This window comes from Heterocephalus glaber, unplaced genomic scaffold, assembly GCF_053883595.1.
Source record: "Heterocephalus glaber isolate CG9 unplaced genomic scaffold, H.glaber_assembly_v1.0 deba00001457, whole genome shotgun sequence".
NCBI classification, from domain to species: Eukaryota; Metazoa; Chordata; class Mammalia; order Rodentia; family Bathyergidae; genus Heterocephalus; species Heterocephalus glaber.
This window is the reverse complement of record NW_028258305.1, coordinates 42442890-42468822: the sequence shown is the minus strand read 5'-3', so window position 1 is coordinate 42468822 and position 25933 is coordinate 42442890. Positions and strand designations below refer to the sequence as shown.

The 25933-nt window shown below is 53.2% G+C and overlaps 2 protein-coding genes and 2 long non-coding RNA genes across 11 annotated transcripts in view; 3 read left to right on the top strand and 1 right to left on the bottom strand.

Moving 5' to 3' along the window:
- Positions 1-12172, top strand: part of Efr3b (EFR3 homolog B) — a 70149-nt gene extending 57977 nt beyond the window's left edge. For all 5 annotated transcript variants that reach the window (XM_087216593.1, XM_087216592.1, XM_087216594.1 and 2 more), the window contains exons 17-23: positions 566-633; positions 1156-1283; positions 1897-1988; positions 5033-5081; positions 6585-6691; positions 7630-7679; positions 8028-12172. In XM_087216593.1, coding sequence (XP_087072719.1) covers positions 566-633; positions 1156-1283; positions 1897-1988; positions 5033-5081; positions 6585-6691; positions 7630-7679; positions 8028-8133 — 600 coding nt within the window. In that variant the 3' untranslated portion in view covers positions 8134-12172. The remainder of the gene's footprint in view (positions 1-565; positions 634-1155; positions 1284-1896; positions 1989-5032; positions 5082-6584; positions 6692-7629; positions 7680-8027) is intronic.
- LOC147827065 (uncharacterized) lies at positions 6704-7158 on the top strand. The gene is made up of 2 exons (XR_015453235.1): positions 6704-6958; positions 7036-7158. It is a non-coding gene; the product is annotated as an uncharacterized LOC147827065 (long non-coding RNA).
- Positions 12173-14172: 2000 nt separating the features above from the next.
- Pomc (proopiomelanocortin) lies at positions 14173-16970 on the bottom strand. Its single transcript, XM_021253566.2, has 2 exons — positions 16822-16970; positions 14173-14921 (listed from the first exon to the last, which is right to left on the bottom strand). Exons 1-2 carry the CDS (start codon positions 16951-16953, stop codon positions 14241-14243), a joined length of 813 nt encoding a protein of 270 aa, XP_021109225.2. The 5' UTR covers positions 16954-16970; the 3' UTR covers positions 14173-14240.
- Positions 16911-24847, top strand: LOC110347909 (uncharacterized). 4 transcript variants are annotated; one of them, XR_002392806.2, is made up of 4 exons: positions 16911-17098; positions 17211-17328; positions 18499-18825; positions 23625-24847. It is a non-coding gene; the product is annotated as an uncharacterized LOC110347909 (long non-coding RNA). The 4 variants fall into 4 exon arrangements; XR_002392808.2 differs by lacking the exon at positions 18499-18825; XR_015453233.1 differs by having other exon boundaries at positions 17211-18825.
- Positions 24848-25933: the final 1086 nt, after the last annotated feature.

The window sequence follows — 25933 nt, the reverse complement described above, 5'->3', positions numbered from 1 at the left end:
GAGGGAGGTGGACCCTCTCAGCTTCTGGCTCACAGGGCAGGGCGGGAAGGGCAGTGCCCAGGCACCCTCTTTGTCGGAAGTCACGGACCCCAGTGGTGGGACTGGTGAGTTCGGGGCAGTGCCACCTCACCCACACAGCTGCATGCCCGCTGTCCCCCACTTCTCACCCCCTTAGTGGCATTCACCTTTCTTGCCAAAAATTTGCAAAGGATACTGAGGAAGGCTCCAGGGTCGCTGTCTAGCAGGATGTTATTGCAACCTGCAAGTTCGGGACATGGCGCAGCCTAAGTTCTCTTTTACTTGTTTAAGTAGAAAGCACAGGAGCAAGACACCCAGTTCCCTAGAGCGAAGCGCCCTAGATGCATGTGCGTCATTATGGTGATAGCTTGCACAGGCCCCGTGGGCCTCTCGGGTGCTCTGAGTCTCACTGGGACCTGCATTTCTTGGAGAAGCCTGGCTGTGGTGCTCTCCACGGAGCCCATGGAGGAGGAAGCCTGGGACTGGCCAGCATCTGTTTCTGTCTCCCCGGCCCAGCTCTCATTGTTGGATTCCTCCCAAACTGCAGGTGATAGAAACCAGGAAGAAGGAGGCTCCATACATGCTCCCTGAGGACGTGTTTGTGGAGAGGCCCAGGTGAGACATCTGGACGCGGCCAAGGTCCCAGAAGCTGCTGTGGAGGAGGTGGGCAGTCTGGGACAGGCTGCGCACCTGGAGGACCTGCTGGTGGCATGGAGGTACCATCGTGCATGCACGAGTAAGCAACGCCCAGCTGGGCTGGGCGTGGAGCTGCAGAGATGTTGCTCAACAGGGCCTAACTTTATAAGTTACAGCCCATCGTGCAATCAAATAACTGATGCATAATATTAATGACATTACGGAAGAATATTTTATGTGAGAGATTCTCTGTGTAGCAGGTAATAAAACAGACCCTGGAAGGGTGCTGGGGGCAGGGACATAAGTGTTGGGCCAAGGGACTCTGCACAAATGTAACAGTGATCATTTCTGGAAATGGGGCCAGGGGTGATTTCTCTTTTCCTTTCATTTCTTTGACATTTTGCATAATGAATATGTTACTTTCACAATAAGGAAAGCTGTCAGGGAATCAGTCCCATCGCCCACGGTTCTACCTCGCCTCTTCTCTGCTGTGTTGTCCAGGCTGTCCCAAAATCTTGACGGCGTGGTGATTGAGTTCCTCTTCCGCCAGAGCAAGATCAGCGAAGTCCTGGGAGGCAGTGGCTACAATTCAGACAGGCTCTGCCTGCCCTACATCCCTCAGCTGACAGGTGCGACTCCGTGCGGGGGCTCCAAGCCTGCCTGTCTTTCCTCAGCCAGGAAGGCCCGAATGTAAGGTGCTCATGGGCCCTGTGATTGCCTCCTATGGCATCTGAGGTTGAGAGACACTGTGGAAGTCATGGTGAGACGCTGGTTTCCCTAGCTCTACTGTGCTGAAGAGAGCATGCACAGGCAACAGACCAGAAACCCAGTTCAAAACCTCAGTGTAGCTTACTGCCTAAAAATCTTAGACAAGCTCCCGGGCACCCCTGAATTTCCATTTTCTGAGCTTAAGAGGGTTGGTGTGAGGGGTCTGTGAAATAATGAAGGCAGATGCACTTAGTAAACGCCAGGCCACAGTGGCTGCCAGGGCTGTTAGCCACGTAAGTTGAAATATGCTTTCTGGTCATAAGCAGCTTCTTGGTTTTCACCATGATTGCAAAAACCAACCACAGTTAGGGCAGAGAAGGCCCCAACCATTGGAAGCTTCCTACTCCAGGCAGCCTGTTGTATGCTGAGCCAGGGAGGACTGAGGAGCAAGTAGAAGACAAGGGGAGGTGGACCAGGGCCTGACCCTGGCTCTCTAAGGGCTGGGACTCCAGTTTCTAGGCTCTTCTTTTCCAGATGAGGATCGCTTATCCAAGCGGAAAAGCATTGGAGAGACCATTTCCCTGCAAGTGGAGGTGGAATCCAGGAACAGCCCAGAGAAGGAAGAGGTAAATGTCCTTGTTGCTGTCCTGGTGAAGCTTCCGGAAGCCTGATGCTCCAGGGCCTCCTAACAGCACAGTGCATTGAAGGCTGTGCGGAAGTTAGTTTCTCAAGTGAAATATTTTCCTGTGACTGTCATCAGATATGTATCACCAGTATCCCACCTGGATGAGTTATAGCATCTTGCCCTACTCCCATGAGAATGTCAGAAAAATTACTGTGGAAAAGCTTGCTGGTCCCCTTCCCCTGCCCACAGTGGGGGCCGTGTGCACCGTGTTGGAAGTCAGAAGACTTAGCAGGAGGTTGAGGGTGTGAGCAGTGTGAGTAGTGTTTCTTCCAGATATTACAATAGTTTTTTTTTAATTAAGACTTAATTTCTTTTTTTTTGTTTTTTTGTTTTGTTTTGGTTTTTGTTTTTGTTTTTGGTACGGGGATTGAACGCGGGTCCTTGTGCTTGCGAGGCAGGCACCAGAACCGCTGAGCTAAATCCCCGCCCCAAGACTTCATTTCTTTAAAGCAGTTTTAAGTTCCCAGAGAAAGTGAGAGGAGGATGCAGAGATTTCCTGTACCTTCCCAGCCCCCTCCACACAGAACCAGCCTCCCCCATTATCAGTATCCACACCAGAGGAGTACACGTGCTGTAGTCACTGAGCCAACACGCACACATTATTGTCCCCCACAGGCCACCGTTTATATTGGGGTCCACGCTCGCTGCTGTACACTCTATGGATCTGGGCATGTACCCACCACTAGAGTACCATGCTGAATATTTTCACTGCCCTGAAAATCCTGTCCCCCACCTATTCATCCTTTCCTCCTACCAACACCTGGCAACCAAGATTCTTTTTTAAGAGAAAGCTACAGCTGTCCCTTAAAGATCCCTCTTCCTTCCATCCTTTCTTGCAGTCCATGAATATCTAATTTCTGTGCAAATTAACATATGATATCTGCCATTCATTTCTCTACCTCAGCAAATAAACAGTGTACCCATGAGTCTAAGAAATCACAGTGGAAATACCATAGTTATGCCCCAAATGAGAAAGAAAAGGGGGTACAGAGAGGAGGGAGAAGCAATCATGAGGTGCTGATCACACCTTTCCTTAAAGATTACTGCCCCAGTAAAGGGGATCAACAGAGTAGTGGGGGACACGGCTCTGAGTGGCGCTGGGGCAGCAAGGGTCGCATGGCCCTTGGGCTCGGGGACCTTGGCATTCTCAAGTTCTTACACCAGTTAGGACTGGTACAGCCAGGAGTACAGCTCTGCCGCTGAGCCTTTCCCCAGATGTGACTGGGGGACGTAGAAGTCTTTAGGAGTCAGGATCGGGCCTCATTCCAGCCGTGCCCTTGACCACTTCATTTATCGGGGCAGACCCCTAGCCCAGGGCTGATCTGGCCCCTTCCTGGATGGCAGGAAGCTCTGCCTGGGCTAACTGGACATGTGAGGTGAGGAGGTGGATCCAAGGCCCCTCCAGAGAGCTCCCACGGTCAGAGACTAGGGAGCTCCATTGCATCAGCCTTGGGGGAGCTGTCTGCTGTCTCGCCCTGCAGACATGATTCTCGTGGCCTGAGAGTGAGGAAAGAGACACTTGGAATTGATGAGTTAGTGAAGCTGGAAGAGGAGACGTGCTTACCTGGCTACAGGCCGGGCCCCTCCCCACTAGCAGCCTCCTGAACCACCACATTGGCCCCTTCTTTCCTTCTTCAGGAGGCAGTTTAGCCCAGGGTGGCTGGGCAGCTGCTGCAGGGGCAGGGACCTCCGTCCCCACATCCCCTCCTGTCAGGCTACTGCTTCCCTCCTTCAGCCCATCGTGTCCTGTTCCAGAATCCTGCGGTGGCTTCCCATGCCCATCACCGTGGGTGTCGAATCAGTGCTGGTTTGGTCAGATCCAGTCCTGGGGTTCAGAATCAGTTGCAGCCTGGCCTGGCCCTACGATGTTATTTTATAGCTACAGCTTCTCCGGAGGGACTGCACCCAGGCCCCCGTGCTGTCCTCAGCTGTGCACATTCACTGGCTCCCTCGAGCTCTGCTTCCTCCGCTTCTCCCTCCTGTTCTTGCCCAGTAACTGTCACACCATGCTGCTCCCAAGTGCCTCACACTCAACTGACTGTCTGATGTCGGCCAGTGCTGCCCATGCGTGCATGACTGAACACACAGAGGCTGAGTCTTCAGAGCAGAGTAGGGCTCCGCACAACAGTTCCTCTGTGACACATTTTGGGGTTTCCACCGGGTCCTGCCACTCCTCGGTCCCTTGCTCCAGTGCTCTGCTCTGCACCGCTGTTCCCAAGGGAGCCGCAGCCCGAGTTGTGTCCCTTCCTGAACTTTGCGCTAGTGAAATCGCTTTCCTCTGTGTCTGCATCTTTCCCTGTTAGGTTTAAGTGTTGGAACCTGAGCCAGTCATGAGTCTTGCTTCGTCAATTGGTGGGAATTCCTGAAACTCAGTCCACACTTGTCCAGGCCACGCATCCTCAGAGCCCCTTCTTCGGGTCTTAGTGCTTCCCACCCCTTTCTAGGCTCTGCAGAGGACTGAGCCTCTGTGGCCCAGGTCCTTACTCCGACCTCAGTAGCTCAGGGCCTGTCGATGCTAATCTTCCATTTCTTAGTGTCAGTAAATCCTCAGCAGTAAATTATTAAGTCTTCAAAAATGTTACACACACCTGCCTCGAAAGCTCAAGGTCCTGAGTTCGATCCCTGGTACCAAAAAAAGAAGTTATACAGTTCTTGGAGTTGACATCATATTTGCCAACTGCCACCTTTTCCTGTTTGCAGTAGTTTCTGTGGATGATCTCTGATGAGCTTTTAAAGATTACATGGGATTCTCCTCCCACGGGGCTTGAAGGAACAGGCTTGGGTAGGGAACGGGGCAGTGCGTTCTCTTCAGTGAGGCTCAGGCGCCCTTCTGAGTCCACACTGAGGGAGGAGTCAGCTCGCCTGCCTGCACCTGGCTGGCTGCCCTGTGCTCCTTGGGGACTGTGGGAGGCCCATTAGGATGCCTTCCAGGAAGCACAGGCTGCCTCTCCCCACCTCTGAGCCCCTCTGTCCCTTCCCCTGCAGCGAGTGCCCGCTGAGGAGATTACCTACGAGACACTGAAGAAGGCCATTGGTAAGTGCCCTGGGCTCCCACCTGCCCCCTTTCCGAAGTGAGGGATCTGGCTTCCTGCAGAGTCCGCATGGCCACCACAGCAGCCACTGAAGGCCACGCTCCTGAGGGCATCACCCATGTCGCCTGTGTCCCCCACTCCAGGCGGCCCTTTTGTATTAAGGGCAGCTCCCGGGGCTGATGCCATATGCCAATGAAGCGGAATTTTGTGTAAATATTTTGACACTGTTTTTGGTGGTGTGTGATACAAAACAAGTGGACCCATGAAAGATATTAGGGAGCAAATCATACTGGCATTTATTTACTAAGGGCAATAGACTTTAAAATGCAGTTACATCATTTATCGGGACAATTGCACAATGAAGCATTCCCATTAAGAAAATTTTTCTGATGACAAATTAAGACTTTAAATGTCCTTTTTGGTTTTGTTTGGGATTTTTGGTTTTTGTTTGGGTTTTGTTTTGTTTCGTTTTGTTTTTGTACTTGGGATCGAACTTGGGTCCTTGTGCTTTCGAGGCAGGTGGCAGAACCACTGAGCTAAATCCCTGGCCCTGGTTTTTTTTTTGAGACAGGGTCTCACTGTATAGTTCAGGCTGGCCTTGAACTCACTGTGTAGCCCAGGCTGCCTCAAACTCACAGCGATCCTCCTGCCTCAGCCTCTCGGAGTGCTGGGATTACAGGTGTGCACCACCACACCCAGTTTAAATGTCCTTTTAATTAACCCTTTTAAATTTTTTATTAGCATGAGTGGTGTACTTTCTGACTGTACCCATTGCTTGCCCTTTTTTGCTTTTTTGGTACTGAGGATTGAACCCACGACCTCCCAGGGTGCTGAGATTACAGTCGTGTGCCACCATGCCTAGCTTGCTTGTCTTCTTAAATTGAACATGGCAAACATATTTGACCCCCCCCATGTACTTTTTTGGGGGCTGCTGTCTCATTTTAGATACCAAGTGGCCCGTGTAAAGCCTTAAGCTAAATGGCCTCAGACTGTTCTGTGATAGCAGCTATGTGGGCTTTCCTGGTCATCTGGCTTTTTCATTGTTGATGTCCCTTTTCAAATTAGCCATGGTACTAAAAGGATCAACTGTTCCAGGACTTTCTGTTGAAGAGTCCTAGCGGAAACGCTACTACTTAGCACTTTAAAAGGCCAGCGGGAGCCGGGGATTTAGCTCAGTGGTTCCGCCGCCTGCCTCGCAAGTGCAAGGTCCTGAGTTCAATCCCTGGTACCAAATAAATAAAGGCCAGGTGATGGTCCCCTCGGCTGCTTTTCGAACTCAGTGCAAGGAAGAGGGCTGAGCCTCAGGCAGAGCTAAGAAGCGGTCCCGCCTCTGGGGCCGGAAGAGGGCGCCACCCGCCCCACGCCGCTGCCCCTCACCCCTTAGCAGAGGACCGAGCCTTCTGAAGAGATCCACCCCCCGCCCCCTTCTCCCTCCTCGAGCCCCTCGCCGTCCTCAGCCGTGGGGAGGACCCGGCGCTCACCGGCCGCCTGTGTTCCCGCCACAGTGGATAGTGTGGCGGTGGAGGAGCAGGAGCGCGAGCGGCGGCGGCAGGTGGTGGAGAAATTCCAGAAGGCGCCCTTCGAGGAGATCGCGGCCCACTGCGGGGCCCGGGTGAGTGCAGCAGCACAGGCAGGCCCGGCAGACCAGATCTGGGCCCAGAACCCCTTTCTGGCTCTTTGTCCTCTAGAAATCAGGGCTGGGCGTCCAGCACAGAGAGCTCTGCTGTTGTCCCAGCACCCTACAGTTCCCCCGCCGCCCCGGTTCCGGGCGGTCCAGTCAACCTCATCATAATCACGACAGCAAGAATGAAAACAGCAGTCACTGCTCACCAGAGTGCCTTTCATCTATCAGCTTATTTTACTCTCGTAACTCTGTGAGGTTGGTGCCTTACATCCCCACCTCGAGGCACAGTGGGAGAAGTGAGCAAGGTGTACAGCAGGACCCTCTTCTGGCAGGGGACACGGCCGGGGAGGGAGCGCTGGGCTCCAGAAGAGAGATTTTAGTGACAGTGTGACGTGATCTCAGCTTTCCAGATCTGCAAGTAACATTTGCTGTCAATAAAAATACATGCGATCTTATTTTGTGTACTTACATAGTCATATATTTTATACGTACATAGAAACTTGATTTTCCTAGTCTACATTAGCCTAACTTCTCACCCCACTTTTCGAGGTCGACTCTGCCTATTTCGAGAGTGCAGAGTTGAGGCCCCCTCACTGGACACCTGCAAGCTGGGACAGAAGTCCCAACAAGTCCCCTGAGTCCAGGCCCAAAATTGAGGGGCAGAAGCCTTGAACTCTAGAGCTGCTTGTCAAAGTCTCACCTGGTTTCCCTGGGCCTCTGTCCTGTCCCCAGCCAGCCTTCAACAGATGGCAGTCCCTGGCCCGAATCCTGTCAGGGCCCAGCAGACAAATGGTGGGAGCGGCTCCACCTGGCACCTTCCCGTGGCTGCCACTGCCCGGCACCACCAGTATCCCCTGGCTGGGTGGGCTGAATCTGCCTCTGGGGTCCTGGGGGCCCCAACTCACGGCCCCTCTGTTTGTGTCTAGGCATCACTGCTGCAGAGCAGACTCAACCAGATCTTTGAAATCACCATCCGGTAAGTAGCAGCCCTGAGCAGGGCACCCCTACATCTGTCCCCAGGGCTGGGGTTAGCAACCAGCTCCCCTAGACTAGGAAAATGGAGATCAGAGAGGGGAAAGCCAGCTCAGTGAGGCCCGGAAAGAGCCAGGGGTCCTCGTGTCCCGGCTGGTGCTTCATTTTCTGGTACAGCCTGGAGGATTTAGACTGAGCTGTAGATTCTTGGAGCAACTTAAAAATCTGGGAGCCTGAGGGGTATCCAGATCCCCAGTGCCTGGCAAAAGAAACCCAGATCAGCTGTTGTGTTCAGTTGCACGCAGCTAGGACCCCAGAATTCCCGCCTCATGGTTTCTTCTCCCTGTCCCAGGCCCCCGCCCAGCCCATCAGGAACCATCACTGCCGCCTATGGCCAAGCGCAGAGCCACTCCATACCTGTCTACGAGATGAAGTTTCCCGATCTGTGTGTGTACTGAGCTCCCGAGGATGAAGCTGCTCGCAGGGATGGGGTCTGAGGGAAGGCTGACCTCATGCCCGCCCTTGCCCCTGAAAATCTGGCTGGGATCTCTGACTTTGCCTCCTCCCCAGCTAAGCAAAGGCTGAGCCTCCAGGCCCCTCCGGAACTTCACAGCCCTCCCACCTCCACCCTGCCTTCCCTGAGGAGGACCCAGCCACCTGCCCCTTGGGGGCAAAGAGCATCTCATCCCTGCCCTTTGTCTTCTCTTTTTGGTCAGCCAGGGGTGGGGAATCATGGGGTTGTCTCCAGAGAGGAGGGGGAGCTCCACTTGGGGTGCTGGTTGAAGGGCTTCCACTGAGGCTGCGTCTTGGGGCTCATCTGATGTCTCTAGAGGAGGCAACCAGCTGGAGACTTCATTGGTCTGAGGAGGAACCAAGGAAAGCTCCCCCTGGAAAGGAGTAGCAGTGAGAGCTGGAGACAGTGCTGCTGTCCTCCTGAGCAGGCCCGGCCTCCCCACTCGAGTCTTGGGAGTCTCTTCCGCTCTTGCTGGCCCTCCGTTTGTCCATTGTTTTGCTGCTGTTACTGAGCGTTGAGCCCCTGGTAACGAGCTGGGGGTGGAGAGGCGCTGGTTCTGCCCCCTTGGTTCAGAAGGGACTTGTGGGTGGTTCTCTGTCTTCTGGATGTTTCTCTGAGTTAGTTGGGTTCTCTCTCTGTGTTGTCTTTCTTCCAAGGGCCCTACGGAGTTTCCACACAGCCTCTGGATTGGGGGGAGGCAGAAGAAGATAGTCTAGTTCAGTGATGGCAAACAGCCGGCTGTGGGACTCCTGCCATAGGTCCGCCACCCCTGGTCTAGTTCTAGATGATTCAAAGCTGGGGGAAGAGCAGGGCCCGAGGCCTGTGCCCAGAGCCTCCCAGGAAAACGCTCCCAGCTGGGCTGGGGAGCAAGGCCAGGGAGGAGTGGGGCCAGTGGCCCTTTGGGGCCTTCTGGGTGTTCATCTGAGGAAAGAGGGAGCTAGTGCCTGCTACTCAAGTGATGTCTTCATGCTCTGGAAACGTGGGACATTGATGCCACCTGGCCTTGCTTGTAGCCTGGGGAGAGGCAGAGGAGACCCCTCTGGGTTCTGGGCTTCTGTTTTCCCTGAGTGCAGCAAACCCAGACTGTGAAAAGGCTGCTGCTCTCTCCATGGTTCCCTTTCTGACCGTCCTCTGAGTGCCTTTGGGTGTCCCGGGTGCCTCTGGAAGCAGCAGCCTCCTGTGTCCAGAGTAGCCTTTCTTTTCCTTCCAGACTTTCTATAATTTTTCCATCACTTTCCTGAGCTGACATGACTCACAGTGAGGTATGAATGGTCAAATATGCCCTCCTTGAATATTTGCTTTTCAAAGCGGGGAGGAAGAGTAGATTTCTTGACCGACAGGAACCCCTTTTTAGGGTACAGTTTTTGGCAGTATGGCGAGGGCTCAGAGGGAGGCCGTTTCTGCAGAGGGTGGCTTCAGATCCCAGCCCCAAACAGTGGCAGGCTGATTGTCAGGGCTGACGGATGCATCTTCCAAAACCAGCAGGATGCTAACACACTGCACTGAGGTAAATGTGAGGAGGGGCCGTCTGAGGCTTCGTTCCTGTAGCCTTGCAGTTTCCACCTTCAGATGCATCTCTTCCCGGGTCACTGGCCCAGTCCTGGGGGCCGTGGCTTCTGCATGGCCTGCACGATCACAGGCCTCGGGTCGGGTGAGGCTCCCACTCCCCAAGGCTTTCGGGCTGTATTTTGTGACTTTTGTGTAACTTACGCTCATCCCAGTTCCACAAGCATGAATTTAGATTTCTCTCGGATGTCTCATTATTAAGAAACTTAAGTTTAAAATAACTTGAAACAAATTTAAAGCCAAATAACCTCTGGAAGAAACTCAAGAAAATCTAATCCTTGGGCCACAAACGTCTTTCCTCAGCAGGTCATCCCATCTCCTACTCCAAGCTTGGCTAAGAGAGGGCACTCTGTCTTCCTGGTACCCGGGTGGCGTGAAGGTGCTCCCGGAGGCACCTCTGCTCTGAGCTCTGCCCGTGGGCCCTGGTTCTGGGACTCAGGAGTCATTTCCTGGAGCGCCTTTAAAGGCAGCTTCAGAAGCTGAGACCTGGAGGTTTGCTCAGACTTCTCTGTCCCTCAGCCACCCTTGAGAAGAGAGAAAGGGAAAATGAGGGCTTCGGCATAGGCTGGACTGTAGCTCCCTCTGTCTAACCAAGGCCACTTTCTCTACACCGCAGCTGCTTTGCAGAGATGTGCTCCTTCCAGAGAACCAGCCATGTCTTGCACTTTCTCATCTCCACTTTAGCTTAAATTTTCCCGCAGTAGACTCTTAGGTTGCCTGCTGACGTGGAGTGGACTCTGATGCTGGCCACCCACGCCTCAGAATCAGGAAGTTTAACGTGAGTCACCTCGGACGGAATGAAATGGTGAACACAGTCATGCCTGTCACCCCGTCACGAGGCCAGGGAAAGGCAGACCGGAGTTGGGTGGGCTTAGGGGGAGGAGCTTGGTGCCCATCCCCAGCCTCGTGTCCCTGCAGCCTGCCTTCCAGGCCCTGACTCGTGCCCCATTTTTCTGCCCTTCTCTGCTCTGAGCTGGAGCCAAGAGGAGCCAGCTAGCCCATTGAGACCAGCTGCCCCCAAAAGCCACCGGGGACTCCAGCTTTGTGGCCAAGGGGCAAGGCAGTCAGCATGCTGCTGATAGAACTTAATAGGCATCAATGTATTTGAGAGTTGGAAGTTCTGTGAATTTGCTTGGGACATAAAAGTGCATGAGAAGCAGAGAGCATCCCTGTAGTCCCAGGGTGCCACCTGCCTTCTTTGCACTGGGGTCTCAGTGCCTGGCCTGTTCCCAGTTACCTCTCTGATAAGTAGGATAAGTGGTTTCTTGACTCTCAAACAGCCTCCTCACCAAGGGTGGAACCTATGTAGAAAAGTCCTCCATGCTGTCCTGTCCAGCCTCCCCCACTACCCATATACAAGTAGACGACAATCAGGGAGAAGGGGCCTGGGGCCAATGTGTGTGCTCAAAGAAGCATGGCATCGTGTCACGTATGTGCTGCCTTTGCCCTGCCTGTTCCAGGGCCACAGGACTCGTTTCAACCAGGGTAGGCGACAGAACAGCCTTTAGGTTTCTTTAAACAGCAAACCTCTTGTCTGGGGACCACTGGTCATGTTGCCTTTCAGTTGTCATTCCATTGTCCCCAGGCCTCCCAACCAGGCTACAAGAAGTGCTATTGAGAAGTGAAGCTGTTTTTCCCAGTTCTTCCTTACGACCATAAAATGGCAGCTGGCTGGTTTAGGGGCCCATTGAGAAGGGCAGGACCAGGGCTGTGGGGCAGAGTTGTGTTTAAAGGCAGATAGAGGTTGTCATAGCAGGGCAGGCCACACCTACCTCCTGTGTCCTTGGCCCTGGCAGCCAGGTTCATCCAGTTAGCCCTAGAAATCTGGTTACTGTGACCCTTTATCCCAAATCAGGCTTAGGGCAGAAGACTGCAGAAGGAGGGTCATGGGGGCCCTGTCCTGGAGCCGGGCTGCTGGGACGTGGTGAGGAGCCACAGAGGCAGGCCCAGGGCTCTGGCAGAAGGCAGTTTCTGAGCTCTCCTGGGACACCCGCCTGGCTGACCAGGTCTTCATGACCACCTTCCTCTTTCGCTCTTCCTTGACTCAATTCCGGCACATGAAGTGCAGACTTTTGGGTCCGCATATGCTGCAGCACATACATGGTGATGTGTCTGTGTCCATCTAGACCTTCATGGCCTGGCTGAGTGTGTGTGCATGTGTGTAACGTAGTCCGTAGTTGGCAGTAACCTGTATATAACATCTGACATTTATGTGTGAGTGCACAATTAGTGCCTGTGGCAGTTTTCTGTATTTTAAACTTGTTGCATCAAATTAGTTTTATTTTAGGGAAGGAGGGAAAGAGTGGGGGAGCTTAGGAAGGACTCCTAGCAAGATCATTCTTTAGAACTGTTAGTAGCAATTTCCCAATAAGCCTTCATGATGCCCTTTTCAAATAAATGTTAATGTTGTCACTACATGGCTGTCGATTTGAAATCGTTACATGGTTTTTCCAGATAAAAACAATCTGAAAATACCAACAGTGTACTGCTGACATTTAACCAACCCCACTGACCCTGACTACCTGCCTCAAAAAGTAGGTAGGAAAGGATCCAGCATGAGGTGTCAGGGGGGCCAGGCCATTCTTCACTCTGGATCATTTCCCATACGTAACCCAGGAATTCCCAGGGTGCATTCCTCATTTTCTTTCACTGTGAACTTGAAGAGCTTCAGAATACAGGGCATATGGATAAACACCATATACTGTGCTAATGTTTCCCTGGAGGCTTTGATGTGTACCATTCACTGGTGTGTCTAACAAAAGTGACAGGCACATGTGTACACCTGTATCTGGGAATCTTGCGAACACTAAATGTGCGGCCGCAGGCCTGTGGCCCCAGCATTGTGAAATCACCACAGGGAGATAAAAAGAAACACCTGGCTTCTGTCCTGCAGAGCTTGGAGTGTCCCTGAAGAGGGAATGAGACAAGTACACAGCAAGTGACTTGTCATCTGAGCCCGACGGCATGTCATCTGGTGTGGAGTGCGCTGGCTGCAGAAACCCTGAAATGCACAAGGGCAGCTGGGAGAGATCAGGACCTGCCCAGGAGCCTGGGGTTTATGTTGAAAACAGGCAACATTGAGAATGGTGGGAGGAAGGTGGAGGGTTCTAGCCAGCAAAAGAAAATGGGAGAGGAACGAGCAGACTGTACGCTTGAAGCACAGCCTTCATCTGGGAAACGCTTGATAAGGAGGGTGAGCCTGGTTGCCAGGGTCCTACATGCCATGCCCAGTAGTTTGGAATTGATGGAAAATTGGAAGGTGAAGTTACTGCTTTGGCTCTGAGGGAATGTGCAGAAAGCCAGATTTTTTTTGTCTGATACTGGTAATTGAATCCAGGATCTCGCTCATGCTAGGCAAGCACTCTGCTACAGAGGTGCTACATCCTTATCCCTTTTTTAAATCTTTTTAAGTTTGAGACGGTCTCACTAAGTCGCCCAGGCTGGACTCAAACTTTCTATCTTCCTGCCTCATTCTACCACATGGCAGGTATTACAACAAATTGTTTAATAGAAATTTGTGTACAATGAGCTGGGGAGGGGCGCGAGTGGAGACCGGCTGGTTAGGACGCTATTATGATCAAGGACCAAGCAGGGGGGACTGACCGTGAAGGGAAGGGGTGATGCTGGGCAACACCAAGGGCAGACACAGGACGTCCTGGCTTGAGGCTGGGACCAGAAGAGGAGTCTGTGTATAGTGTTATGTTTACGCAGACAAGTATGTTTCCACAACGTGTGTGTAAGGGGGTGAGACCATGTATTTGAGGATATCTGTGAGGCACCCAACTGGAACCAATACCAACTCTCAGCTGACACGGCTCCTCAGTGATAGGATGATCACATCCATTTTCTCCTTTAGTGCTCGTAACCCTCAGCTAGGAAGGGAGAATAAAGGAAAAAATAAATCTTGGGGAACTTGAGTCTAGGTAGCGAACAGCCAGGACTCAGATCCAGGGAGTCATAAGCACAGTGGCCAGATTCCACAGCTGTGGCTTCTGATTGCACGGCCCAGAGAACCCTCCCGGGGTGGGTGTGCCCGCCAGGCTCCCCTGGTCATCCGTGTAAGAACAGAAATGGAGTCAGCCTAAGTGTTAACAAAGCCACCTTGGACCATCAAAACTATATGGGGGCGGGGGATTTAGCTCAGTGGTTCCGGCGCCTGCCTCTCAAGCACAAGGTCCCGAGTTCGATCCCCGGTGCCAAAAACACCCAAAACCATCAGGTGCCTGAAGACCCACCCATTGGGCTGGGGACGTAGGCGTGGAAGGACACGTTCTTCCCACTCTACCGCCCGCTAACGAAATATGCTACAGCACTCGGGCACATGGAAACCAGTTTCCCCTCCACTACACGCTGCTCTTTGATGGCTGCGTATTTGCATTTTGTTCGCACAGTCTACTTTCAAGTCAGAGGCGGCTGCGAGATTTGACAGGCTTTATTTCCTAACTACGGGCAGCTTCGGCAGCCGGAGGCGCGGGCTTGGGCGCCTCACTGGCCCTTCTGGTGGGCGTTCTTGATGATGGCGTTCTTGAACAGCGTCACCAGCGGCGTCTGGCCCTTCTCCGAGCTCATGAAGCCGCCGTAGCGCTTGTCCTTGCGCGGGCTGCCCCAGCGAAAGTGCTCCATGCGATAGGGCCCGTCGTCCTTCTTCTCGGCCGCCCCCGCCCCGGCCCGGGCCTCCGCCTCCGCCTCCGCCTCCGCCTCCGCCAGCAGGCCGAGCTCCAGGTCGTCGGGGCCGGGCGCCGCCGCGGGCCGCTCCCCCGCCAGCTCCCTCTTGAACTCGAGCGGGAAGGCCTCGGCCGACTCGTCCTCCGCGCCGTTCGGGTACACCTTCACGGGGCGCCGCTTCTTGCCCACAGGCTTGCCCCAGCGGAAGTGCTCCATGGAGTAGGAGCGCTTGCCCTCGCGCGCACCCGGCTCGGGGCCATCGCCGCGGAACCCGGGGTCGCCAATGGGCAGCGGGACGCGGCCTTCGCCCGCCGCAACCTCCTCCTCACGCTTGTGGTTCACGCCGCCGCCCCGGCTGCTGTTCCGGCGGCCGAAGCGGTCCCAGCGGAAGTGGCCCATGACGTACTTCCGGGGGTTCTCCGTCAGCCGCTGCTCGTCGCCGTTGCCCGGAAACATTGGCGTCTCCGCGGAGAGGTCGGGTTTGCAGACCCTGATGCACGCCTGGGGGGAGCGCAGGCCATGAGGAGGGGCGGCCCTCTGGCTGCCTCCCCTCTGCCACATGCGCCACATGTCTCACCTCGAGGCCGCCCTGCCCAGTATGCGGGCCACCAGGTTTCTCTGCACCCACGGACGTCATCTGCCTCACTTGCCCCTGTACCCCAGCGTCCCTCTGGGGATCCCCGCAAACGCGCCATCCCATTCCATGGCTCACTTGTTGGTCCTTACCCGCCTCTGGGGAGTAGTTTCTTAGCATTATATGCCTGATATATAAGAAATGTTTCCCAAAAGCAGACGGGTGGTAGTTGTTGGGACTTAATGACTATTGAGCAAATAGATATTGTTCCATTCGAGTCCAGGAAAGACATGGGGCTGAAATTTAGAGGAGGATCTGGATAATGGAAGTCCGCCCTCGAGGGCCTGCCTGTATTTTACAACAGTGCTTCGATCTTACTCTGCAAAACTACTCCATGCTTTACCCAGCCCTATCTCTGCACCATGTCTCAAAAACTTCCCACTGGGCCATTTTCTCTTGCTCTTCTGAGTCTTCCCAGCTAATCTTGTACTTTCCCCTGGCAGTGAACTTTGGGACAGGATTATTCATTTCCCTTCACCTCATTGAGATTAGAGGGAAAGATGCAAAACTAGGGTTATTTTCATGGCATGTGCCGTGGAGCCTGTATCTCTGTTCCCTGTCCCTAGAGGATTCAATTGCGAAAACACTGTTTGCTTAGGAAAATGGTCCATTGGCTGCGGTTCAGTCCCTGGGAACCTCGGAGGAAAAAACAGAAGGATCCCACCCACTCTTCTGAGTTGGGAGTTTTTTACTGCACGTATTTAAAATTATTGACACTGCAAAATGTTAACGGTGGAAAATTAAAACTACCTAGTTTAGACTTGCCTCCCTTGAACCGATAATGGAATGGGAGGCTTGTGGAGATGAAAGAGCCTTGTCCCTGCTACTCATTGGTGACAGAAGTGGGACTAGAACCCATGGGCTCTGACGGTGTCCAGTGCACCTTCCCCAGTGAGCTCTCAGCAAGAGAGGCTGTGGAGTGAGTGTCTCAAATCAAAAGCCTCTTGGGTCTATCTAAAAAATTCAGCAGAATTCCCTGGACTCTTTTTATTTCTCTTTTATATCATACATGAAAACTGCTCTGTATCTTTGAGGAAATCTCTTCCTTCACCTTAACTCAGCTTCTCTATTGGTAAAACACTGAAGATGTAGTGTGGGTATTTTGCCCTCCCTTGGCAGGCCCTGAACATGCACACGTGTGCGCACACACACACACACACACACACACCCTTGTGGTGACCTGAAGGAAGCACCAGCCTGCCATGCTTCTGGAAAGACTGCAGAGGAAGGCCAGTCCTCCAGGAGAAAGAGAAGCATAAGATATTTGGCACCATTACCAAAAACAGATACCTTGGCCTTTCCTTCTCCCTCTAGACATGTTCATGGAAATACTTAGCTGGCTTTGTAACTGGTAGCAGATAAAGGGGGAAAATATATGGAGTAAAAATAGTAGGTGATGTGAGGCTATTTAAAAATGAATGATTTGGGGGCTAAAAGGTTGAAGGCATGGTGTCAGTTGATGGAGCCATTATTGTTGTTATGGCACTATCTCTAACTGGTTTCAGTAGGGTGGGCTCTCCCTAGGAGACAGGGCAGACAGTGAGGATAGTCAAGCAGAAGCTGTGGACCAGTCTTCTCCCTGAAGCTGCTGCTTCCTCTCATTGCCTCAATTTTGAGGTCACAGCAAAGTTCTGCTTCTGCCCTGGGTTGAGTCACTCCCCAGTTAATGGAAATGAATTTCCCCTTCCCACACCCCTTTCTTTTGAGCTGTCCCAGCCCCAGTCCCACTTGATGCCCAAACCAAGGTGGTATCCACAGCCCACATACCAGCAGGTTGCTTTCTGTGGTGAGGTCCTGACACTGGCTGCTCTCCAGGCACCAGCCACGAACTTCCATGGAGGCCTGAAGTAACAAGGCCAGCAGCAGGGCCCCCGAGCGGCTGTAGCATGAACTCGGCATCTTCCGGGTGGCAGGCTGAGGCTCTGCAGAGGCAAACAAGATTGGTGGGACCCCTGCAAGGAGCAGAACAATGTTGGACACTCACCAGGAAGGACTGCAAGCCAATACCAACAGCACTTGCTTGTGGAGTCCAAGGCTTTTTGAGGTCAGGAGCAGCACTGAGAAGATGAGAGATGTACAAGGTGGAGTTGTGGGGAGGAGAGGAACAGGACCTAGGAAAACTATGACCATTTCCCCCTTATCTCTGCTAAAACCAGGGCCCTACAGAGGCTGGAAATGGAAGCTCTTTGGGGGAATCGCTTGGTACAGCCATTCATTTGAGAGATGAGGAATCTGAAGCTCATGAGAGACAATGACATTTGTATTCATAACAAGGTAAGGCTAAATTCTGCTTTCAGCACAGAGATTTATTTCACTGCTTCCATGAGGCTGTAATCCTAGCACTCCAGATGCAAGGGGGGGAATAACTTGAGACAGACAAAGGACTCCAAAATTCCTGTCCTCCACCAGCATCCTATCATTCCTCTGAAACACTGCCTCCCCGTGAATATTAGACTTACATAAAGACACTTAAAATTCCAAGCCTATTAGTCAAAGCCTCATACAACCCAATTTGATGTCCTGTGCAGAGTCTTTCAGTTGATCCCTATTTCCTAGACTAGTAAGTTTGGAGAGGTTTAGTGTTAAAGCTAATTCTCCTAAAACTGGCTCCTTCACATCAGACCTCTTGTCCCTGAGTCTCTCGCATATCGTAGTCCCAAATGGGTGGGCTTGAAAAGAATGGAGGTGCTGAGGGGGAAATACGGGCAGAGAGACTGCAAGGGAGCTAAGCTCCCACGTGAGCAGCCATAGGAGATACTACAGAAGAATCCAAGGTGTCACCTCTGGGCAGATGCTGGGTCAAGAGGTCCAGGGGAAATGGGAGAGGGGCATCCATGGTGCCTGTGGCTCCTGGTGCCCAGCCCTGTGCCCAGCACCACTAGCTCTTATATTGCTGTGTCCCCCTCACCCAGCTGGACTGGAACCACACCTGACCTGTGATCAGCTCACCACCAGCTCTACAGTCATTTTGGATTTCAGATCTTCTCCACCCACTGTTAGAAAGAAATCTAATTAGAGGAGAAAAGTATTCATCATAGGGCTGGGGATTTAGCTCAGTGGTTCCACCCCCTGCCTCGAAATTGCAAGATCCCGAGTTCGATCCCCAGTAGAAAAAAAAAAGTATTCATAATTAAGGTGTGGATGACTTTAGTGTCTTGTCACTCCTAATGAACATTTACACTTTAAAATAAGTTTGGCTAAAAGAAATCTCAGAAGGGAGGGGAAGCGGGAGTAAAAAGGATGAGGATACCGTATGCATACATACATACCAGTTATCACAAACACACACTAACTTTAAAGGGGGTGGGGAAAGCTCTCCTTCGGAGAGATGTGGACCAGATCTTTCTGGGGGAAGGCTGTGGAAGTGAAAAAGTCCTCCCTCTCCTCCTTGTCCACTTCAGGAAGCCACTTCCCTCTCTCTGCCACACCCTGCCCCTTCCTCAGGAGCTGGCCCGCCTCCGGTGTCTTTTCCGAAAGATGGCCCGGCTTGGGCCGAGTAATCTCAGAGCGGCCATTAGATGGCGCTGGCAGCCAGGGCGCCGGCCCGGCAACCTCTGCTTAAGGGACGGCAGCGAGAGCGTTGGTCAGCCGGCGTTGCTGTTCGCTCCCTACGGATCGCGGGACAGGCTGCTCCGAGGATAGTTTGCTCCTGCTCCAGTTCAACCAGGCGGCCTGAACTTGGTGAACAAGCCAATTAGATCAGAGCGCTGAATCTCGCGGCACATTCAGGTCAGAATTAGATCCAGCCGTTACAGGAGAGGCAGAAAAAAGGTAGGTAGTATAAAACAACATGTTAGAGAAAAATCATACAGATCTGACAGTCTCCTCAACTCTGTGTGTGTGCGTGTACTAGAGATTGATTCCAGGGCCTTCACACTGAGCTGCATCTCCAGACTTTCTTTATTTTTAAATTTGAGACACGGTCTCAGTGACTAGGTTGCTCAGGGTGGGCTTGAACGTGCAGTTCTCCTGCCTCAGCTTCCCAGAGTCCAGGTGTGGATTACAGGCGTGTGCCGCCACACTCAGCCCCTCAGCTGCATTCTACTTCCTAAAACTGGCCATGCTGGAATGACTTCCGTTTTCCAAAGGCCTCCATCAGGATTTCACGCTTTCCTGGAGAGCCCCCGGGAGAGCTTCTCTCCTTCTGCCATGATGGCTGCCTTGTGCAACACAGTAACCTTCCCACGCCCCTCCCCCTGGAACACCTGGTCTATTTGTAAAACGTTAGACGGTTTCCTGAAAGCAGCTTGCCTGGTTAGTGTATTTTTCATCTTTCTATAATAAATATTATCTCATTTGTGTCATCTTTAAAAAGTAACAAAACCCTGGGCTACATGCCACATGGACTGTTTTTGTTGTTGCTAAGTGGAGGGTATAATAACCCAATAATTGAAAGCCCTGGAAAACGGAAACTTAGAGTGTGTTAATCTTGACATTCTTTATAATAGAACTACACTAATCGGGACTTCATGCGGGGGGAGCCTGAACTAAACCACTGTGACAGCGAATCTAAGTCGGCCAACCCCTTCTGCAAAAGTTGGAGGGGCAGAGAGGCAGTTTCGTCCTTGCGCCGTAAGGCGCCTCTGTCAAGTCCTACAGCGAAAGTGCCATGAAAAAGGAAGTCATTAAAGGAGCCCTAATCTCTAGTTCTATAAGCCAATGAAGCAAATGCACACTTTTATTTCCCCTGGCCCCTTCCAGCCATTCTGTGGAAGCCACGCGGGCCTGGGGTACACGCGAGGAGCGTGGAGGGTCAGACGCTCGGGATGGGCCCGGCGCCGTGCGGCGTTTCAGGACCGCGGACAGCTCCGCCCGGACCTGGTGACCCCGAAGCGCGCCCGCCCCGGCGCCCAGGCGGCAGGGAAGCGAGGGTTCAGGGCCTTCGGCTGCAAGCCTGTGGTGCAAGCAGCGCCCTCGGCAGCCCTTTCCCGCCCCGTTTCCAGCCTTGCTTCGCGCCGGGTTCGTGGTGCCTTACTTTGAAGACCCGACAGATCCAGGAAGCCGAGGAAAGGAGCCTCGGGGCCTCTCCGAGCACCTCCCTCGGGGCGCGGGGCGTCTGGGGTCCCAGCCGCCCGGGCCCGGGGTCCCCACCCGAGGGCAGCCGCCCTCGGGCCCTTCGCCCGCCGTCCACCGTCCCGGCGCCGAGCTCGCGGCTCTGCCGGCCCAGAAAGTTCGGCCAGAGCTCGGCCCGCGGCGCCCCTACCTGTGCTGGGCGCTGCTCTGGGCCCCGGGCTCTGGCGGCTCGCGTCCCTTCTCCCCGGCTCCTCTGCCGCTGGCCTCTGTCGCTCTCGGGCTCCTTATATACGTGCAGGGCTGGCCCTGACCTTCCCCGCAGCGTTTCTGCTGCGCAAAAGCGACTCCCCGGCGAGGGAAGGGGGGCCCTGGACGGCGGGGGCTGCGAGGGCCCGGGCAGCTGGTGGTCAGAACTGAACCGAAGGCGTGGCTTCCTGTCCGCTGAGGGCACAGGGCTTAGCACCCCGGTGTGGGCCGGCCGCGCGCCTCCCGGGGTGCCGAGGACAGGGTCCGGAGCTGCACCTGCCTCCTGGCATTTGAGGCGAATACCACCCCCGAGGGGCTGCATTTGCCACGCCTCCGATTTGCCCAGCGTTGGGACCTGGTGACCTGGTGAGGAATGGCAGTCTCTCTCTGTTCCACTTCGGGGCTCTGAGTGGAGTCAGGAGCCGCCCTCCTGGGCCCCAGGACAGCTTCCCGCAGGTGGGAGGTGAACTCCACTGCACCCTAGGCTGCTCCCCAGTCCTAGGCCGGAGCAGGCTCCTCTCTATGCCCTGAAAGCCACTTAGCATCGTTCAGTTCACTGGAAGGTGGCACTCTGGGGAGGGCAGCTAAGGCCTTGCCCTACGGCCCTTCTTCCACCCTCTGTGGACATCTGGCCCAGCCCTGGAGTCTGGCTTGACACTAGGCTCACATGTCAGGACAGGGAAAGGGCAGCACTGGAGCCCGAAATGGGGGAACTACTGACCCCGGACAAACCCAGCTGTGAGGAGTGATGCCTGAGGCAGGGAGGCCTGGGGCTGAACTGGGGCTCAGGCCCAGGCGAGTTACTCTCCAGCTGCAGGAAGGTGTTCAGTCCCAAGGCTCCCTTGAGAACTCAGCTTTTCTGGATGGTAACACTGACAATGTTCAGCAACCTTTCCCTTTTGCTCCATAAGATGGAACGAAGCTCCTCTAACATGATCAAGGTGCCTCTCGCCTGGCCTGGCCTCTTCCAAGGGCCTCCCAGGCTCATCTCGCATCCTGGCGTGCAGCCGTCCCGATGTTCACACTCTGTGGTACTGCTCTTGTCTGTCCAAGCTGCTCCTGCAGCTGAACACCCTTCCTCCCTCCCAGCAGCAGAAACGAGGGCTTGCCTTAAGGTTCGGCTTGCCCCTTTGTCTTAAGCCCCCTTTGGTCATTCTTCCTGCCAAGGCCGTGCTGTTCTTCACAGACCTCAGCCCCATCTCATCTGCACATGTCGTCTGCAGGGCCTGGACTAGCTCACTGCTGTCCTCTCCTCCCCACTCGCCCCTGTTCCTGCCACCACCAGGCTTGTGAGTTCTTTCAATCAAATGGCGATTTCCTCTTCCTCCTTCACCTCTTCCTCCTCCTCCTTCTTCTTTTTCTTCTTTTCCTTCTCCTCCTCCTTATTATCATTGTTGTTGTTGTTGTTGTTGTTATTATTATCACTGGTGGTGGTGGTGGTACTGAGGATCAAACCCAAGATCTTCACACTAAGCTATATCCCCAGCCCTTTGTAAAATTTTTTATTTCAAGATAGGGTCTCCCTAAGTGACTAAGTTGCCTAGGCTAGGTTCGAACTTTCGATCCTCCTGCCTCAGCCTACACCACCACAGCCAGAGTTTCTTTGTATTATTTCTATAACCTTAGGAGGCAGCTGGTGGTAGCATTCAATCAGAGCAGGAATAGTTCAGAGTGGCCCAGCTTCAGTCCTGCTCTGTCAGCTGGGTTGTTAGTTACACCCAGAGGAACCTGTTTTGATGGATGTGAGTGAAGGCCACTGCCCACACTGGGAACCACAGGCCATGTTTACCAAGGCAAGCTGGGAAACTGGGATCTAAAGGCAGGCAGGGGTGAAGGGTGGCTGGAACCATGGCCAAAATCAGGCCACTGGACTCCAGTGGAGAAAGAAAATCAGACCAGTACCAGGAACAGGTGACACTGTCACCACCATAGCCACTAAATATAAAAGTGGCTTCCGGCCACTCAATGAACTCTAACTTCTGCAGATGCCACCAGGAAAGATACACCACTGCCCTTTGCTGATTTTTCAATGTCAAACCTACTATGCCTTCCTAGGTTTTATTATAGTGTTATCTTTCCACAGCACTGGGAGATTGCTAATATTTCATTTCAGACTTTTGCTCCTATGTTTGTGAGATTGGCCTGTAATTTTTCCTTCTTGTGGAATTCCTCTCAGATTTTGGTATCAAAATTATGCTGCTCTCATTAAACAAAGGGAGGAAATCCCTCCCTCCATTATTAAAATGCAGCAGAATTTGTGTACAATGGTATGATCTCTTCCTTACATGGTTCATCAGTGATGCCATCTAGGTCTTTAAGTTTGCTTGGTGAACAGTTTTTAATTATAGATTCAGTGTCACAAATAGCACAATTCCCTTTGTCTATTTCCTCTTGTGTCGATTTTAGTAAGACGTATATTTCTGGGGCCAGGAATTAGCTCAGTGGTGCTGTGCCTGCCTCACAAGCACAAGGTCCTGAGTTCGATCCCTGGTACCAAAAAAAAAGTATATTTCTAGGAATTTGTTCATCTAAACTCTTTAATTTATTGGTTTAAAATTATATCTTCTTAGCATCTAAGGAATCTGTAGTTATGGCTCCCTCACTTCTGACGTTGGTAATTTATATCTTCTCTCTTTTTAAATGAGTTTTCTTATGGGCTTATCCTATTAGTCTTTTATAAGAATCAACTTAGTTTTATTAATTTTCTCTATTGTATATACACTTCTTTCTATTTTTGAAATTTCTACTCTTATTATTTCTTGCCTTCTACATTCCATGGATTTAATTAGCAATGCTTTTTCTATACTGTTAAGTTGGACATTAAATAATTATGTTTACCTAGATGACTGATATTCAGCCTTTATTTCCTTAATATATACAGATATGGCTAACACATTTTGATATGCCATATTATCATTACCATTCAGTTCAAATAACTTCTTTTCATTGAGATGTCTTCTTTGACCTGTGGATTACTGAGAAACATTCCAGTTAACTTCCAAACATTTGGGATTTTTTAGATATGTTTTGAAAGTAATTTCTAGCTCAATTTCCCTTTGGTCAGAGAATATGTTTGATTTCAGGCCTTAGAAATTTTTCAAGGCTTGCGTAATAAATGGACTTATGATCCATGATCTTCATGTTTCCTGCACACATTGAAAGAACAGATATCTGTGGTTGCTCAGATATTCCGTGTCATTTGCATACCTGCATCCTTTCTGATCATCATCTTATTCTATTAGTAGAAGAGATGCGCTCCATTATTTTTGCAGATGTACTTATTTCTCGCTTTGGTCTTGTCATAAAACAAGACAACTCTTTCTAGAAATCCAGTCGTGAGTGTAAGGGGTGGAGGTCCTGCAGGCTGAAGGAGCCGACAGCCGACCACACGCTGGGAGGAATAAGCCGGTGAGGAGCAGAAACCCGCGCTGCACACAAGGCCAAGAAAAGCCAAATACTCCACATCTTAAGCAGATCAGAGATTGGATGCACAGGAACGACCCGTCCCCCAACAGTGGGAACCTCCCTGTGCCATGCCAGGGTGAAGAAAGGCCAGGAGGTGCACAGGCGGGGCCTGGGGGCGCAGCAGGGGAAGCGGGGGAAGCACTGTGCTCCAGTCACAGCAGCGGTGGGGTGTGAGCCGGTGAGCCGCCTCCTGGGGCCTTCTCACTGGCTCCTGCCCCTTCTCTGTGTTACCTTTCCTCTCCCATAACAGCAGTCTCCTCACTTGCCTCCTCCCTGTAGTATTTCAGGAGTTCAAAACTCCTGTTTGTTTTTCACTTAGGCTCAGCCACTGCCTGCCACAGGAACTCAGTGGGGTAGAGTGTGGGCCGCTCTCCTGGCAGGCCCTGGACCCTGGTTAGCCTCACACAAGCGCCAGCCCCTCTCCTCCATGTCCTCGGAGTGCTGGCGGGAAGGAGGCTGGGAAGGAAGGAGACAGGAGGGGAGGGAGGGAGGGAAGGAGCAGCCCAGGGTTGGAGCCTGTTGGGTGAGTCACACGAGGCCCTCGCCTGTGCAGGCTCAGGGGCCGGGTGAGGCCCCCACACCTGGCTGCTGTCTTGCCAGGTGGCCGTGGGTGCAGGACAGGGCGGCTCTCGTCAGCGCAGCTTTTCACCTTTGAGGGTTTAATTGGAACAGAGATGTCACCTGGGTGTGAGTGCCTTACAAAGGCAGGTGCAGAGGTGGCCACCGGCCAGGGAGGACAGCACGTGGGTGGGGCTGGCAGAGCCCAGTCTTGATGGGGAGGAGGGGGGCAGCCTCACCCAGCTTTCGGGTCCCGGGAACAGTTCACTGGGAGAGGAGAGCCCTTAAAGGCCCGCCATCCACCTGCGCCCGGCAGCCTGAGCTGGCTCACACAGACTCCATCCTTGAGACGAAGGGGCCCCTCTCCAGGCAGTTTCCAAAGCTTGTGATTCTCCCAACCCCACCCCACCTCACCCTCCTCTGCGGAGGAGCCTGAAACAGGGAGGCGGCCTGCTTTGAAATGACGCAGCACTAAAATAAAATTTAAAAAAATAAAAAAAGAAATGACGCAGCGCTGGCCTCTTCATGTGAACATGGGGAGGTGGGGCTGCGGGTGGTGCAGGATGTGGGGTGAGGGGTGTGTGATGCGCTTCCAGAGGCCTCTCCCTGGCGGCCACAGGGCCAAGGACAGCTCTGGGGTGGCGCTGGCCCTCACAATCCCAACCTAAGTCCAAAGCTTCTGGCCCTGCCATTAGCGCCCCTCTCAAGGGTAAGAAGAGGGGAGACTGAGGCCCTGGTCTGCAGGTTGGCTGCAGGGAGCACCTGCCCAGGGTGCTGCAGAGGCCGGGAGAGGGGCCTCCTTCCTGCCGAGGGGGACAGACGGCCTGACAGCACCTGGGGGAGAAGTGATGGAGGAGAAGGTGGGTGGGCGATCTCCTAGGGTAGAGGGAAGGAGGACAAGGTAAGAGAGACACTGGCGAGAGAGGAGAGGGACAGCCCCAGTGTCCCTGGGAAGGACGCGTCGGGCAAGGACAGTGGGAAGACCTTGGGGTGAGCTGGATGCTGGGGAGGAAAAAACTGGCAGCATTTAAGTGACAGACCTGGGAAGACAGGGAAGCAGGTGGGTCTTGGGGCAGAGAATGGCTTAGATGCATTAGCACCGAAGCCCCACCCAGGCCCGGCAGTCAGGGGTGCTGCACTCAGCAGTGCGAAGCGGCCAGGTGTGGGCAAAGTGCTCACCTGGCAAGCCCAGACTTGGCTCCGGCGTGCGTGCATTCACACCACAAGGTCTGCGGGCCCTTCTCCCGCCAGGCCACACCGGGCCTGCTCACCAAAGGCTCAGCTCTGGCGGGGAGAACGGTAACGGTGCCGTCACGGAGTAATTCTGAAGGGTGATAAATTCAATGAAGAAAGCAGAGGAGGAGATGGGGAAGGGGAGGACAGAAGATTTTTAGCAGAAGAGAGAGTGCGGGTGTCCTGGGCAGGAAAAGATAAGAGAGTTCCAGAAGCTACTGGAGAATGAGAGGAAGGGGAGGCCAGCAGCCTTTCGAGGAGTGGACCCTACAAGCTGCGGTGGGGATGCCTTTGAAGTCCTTTAAGATGGGTAACTGAGGGCTGGGGATTTACCTCAGTGGTGCCGCTGAGTGCCTCGAAAGCG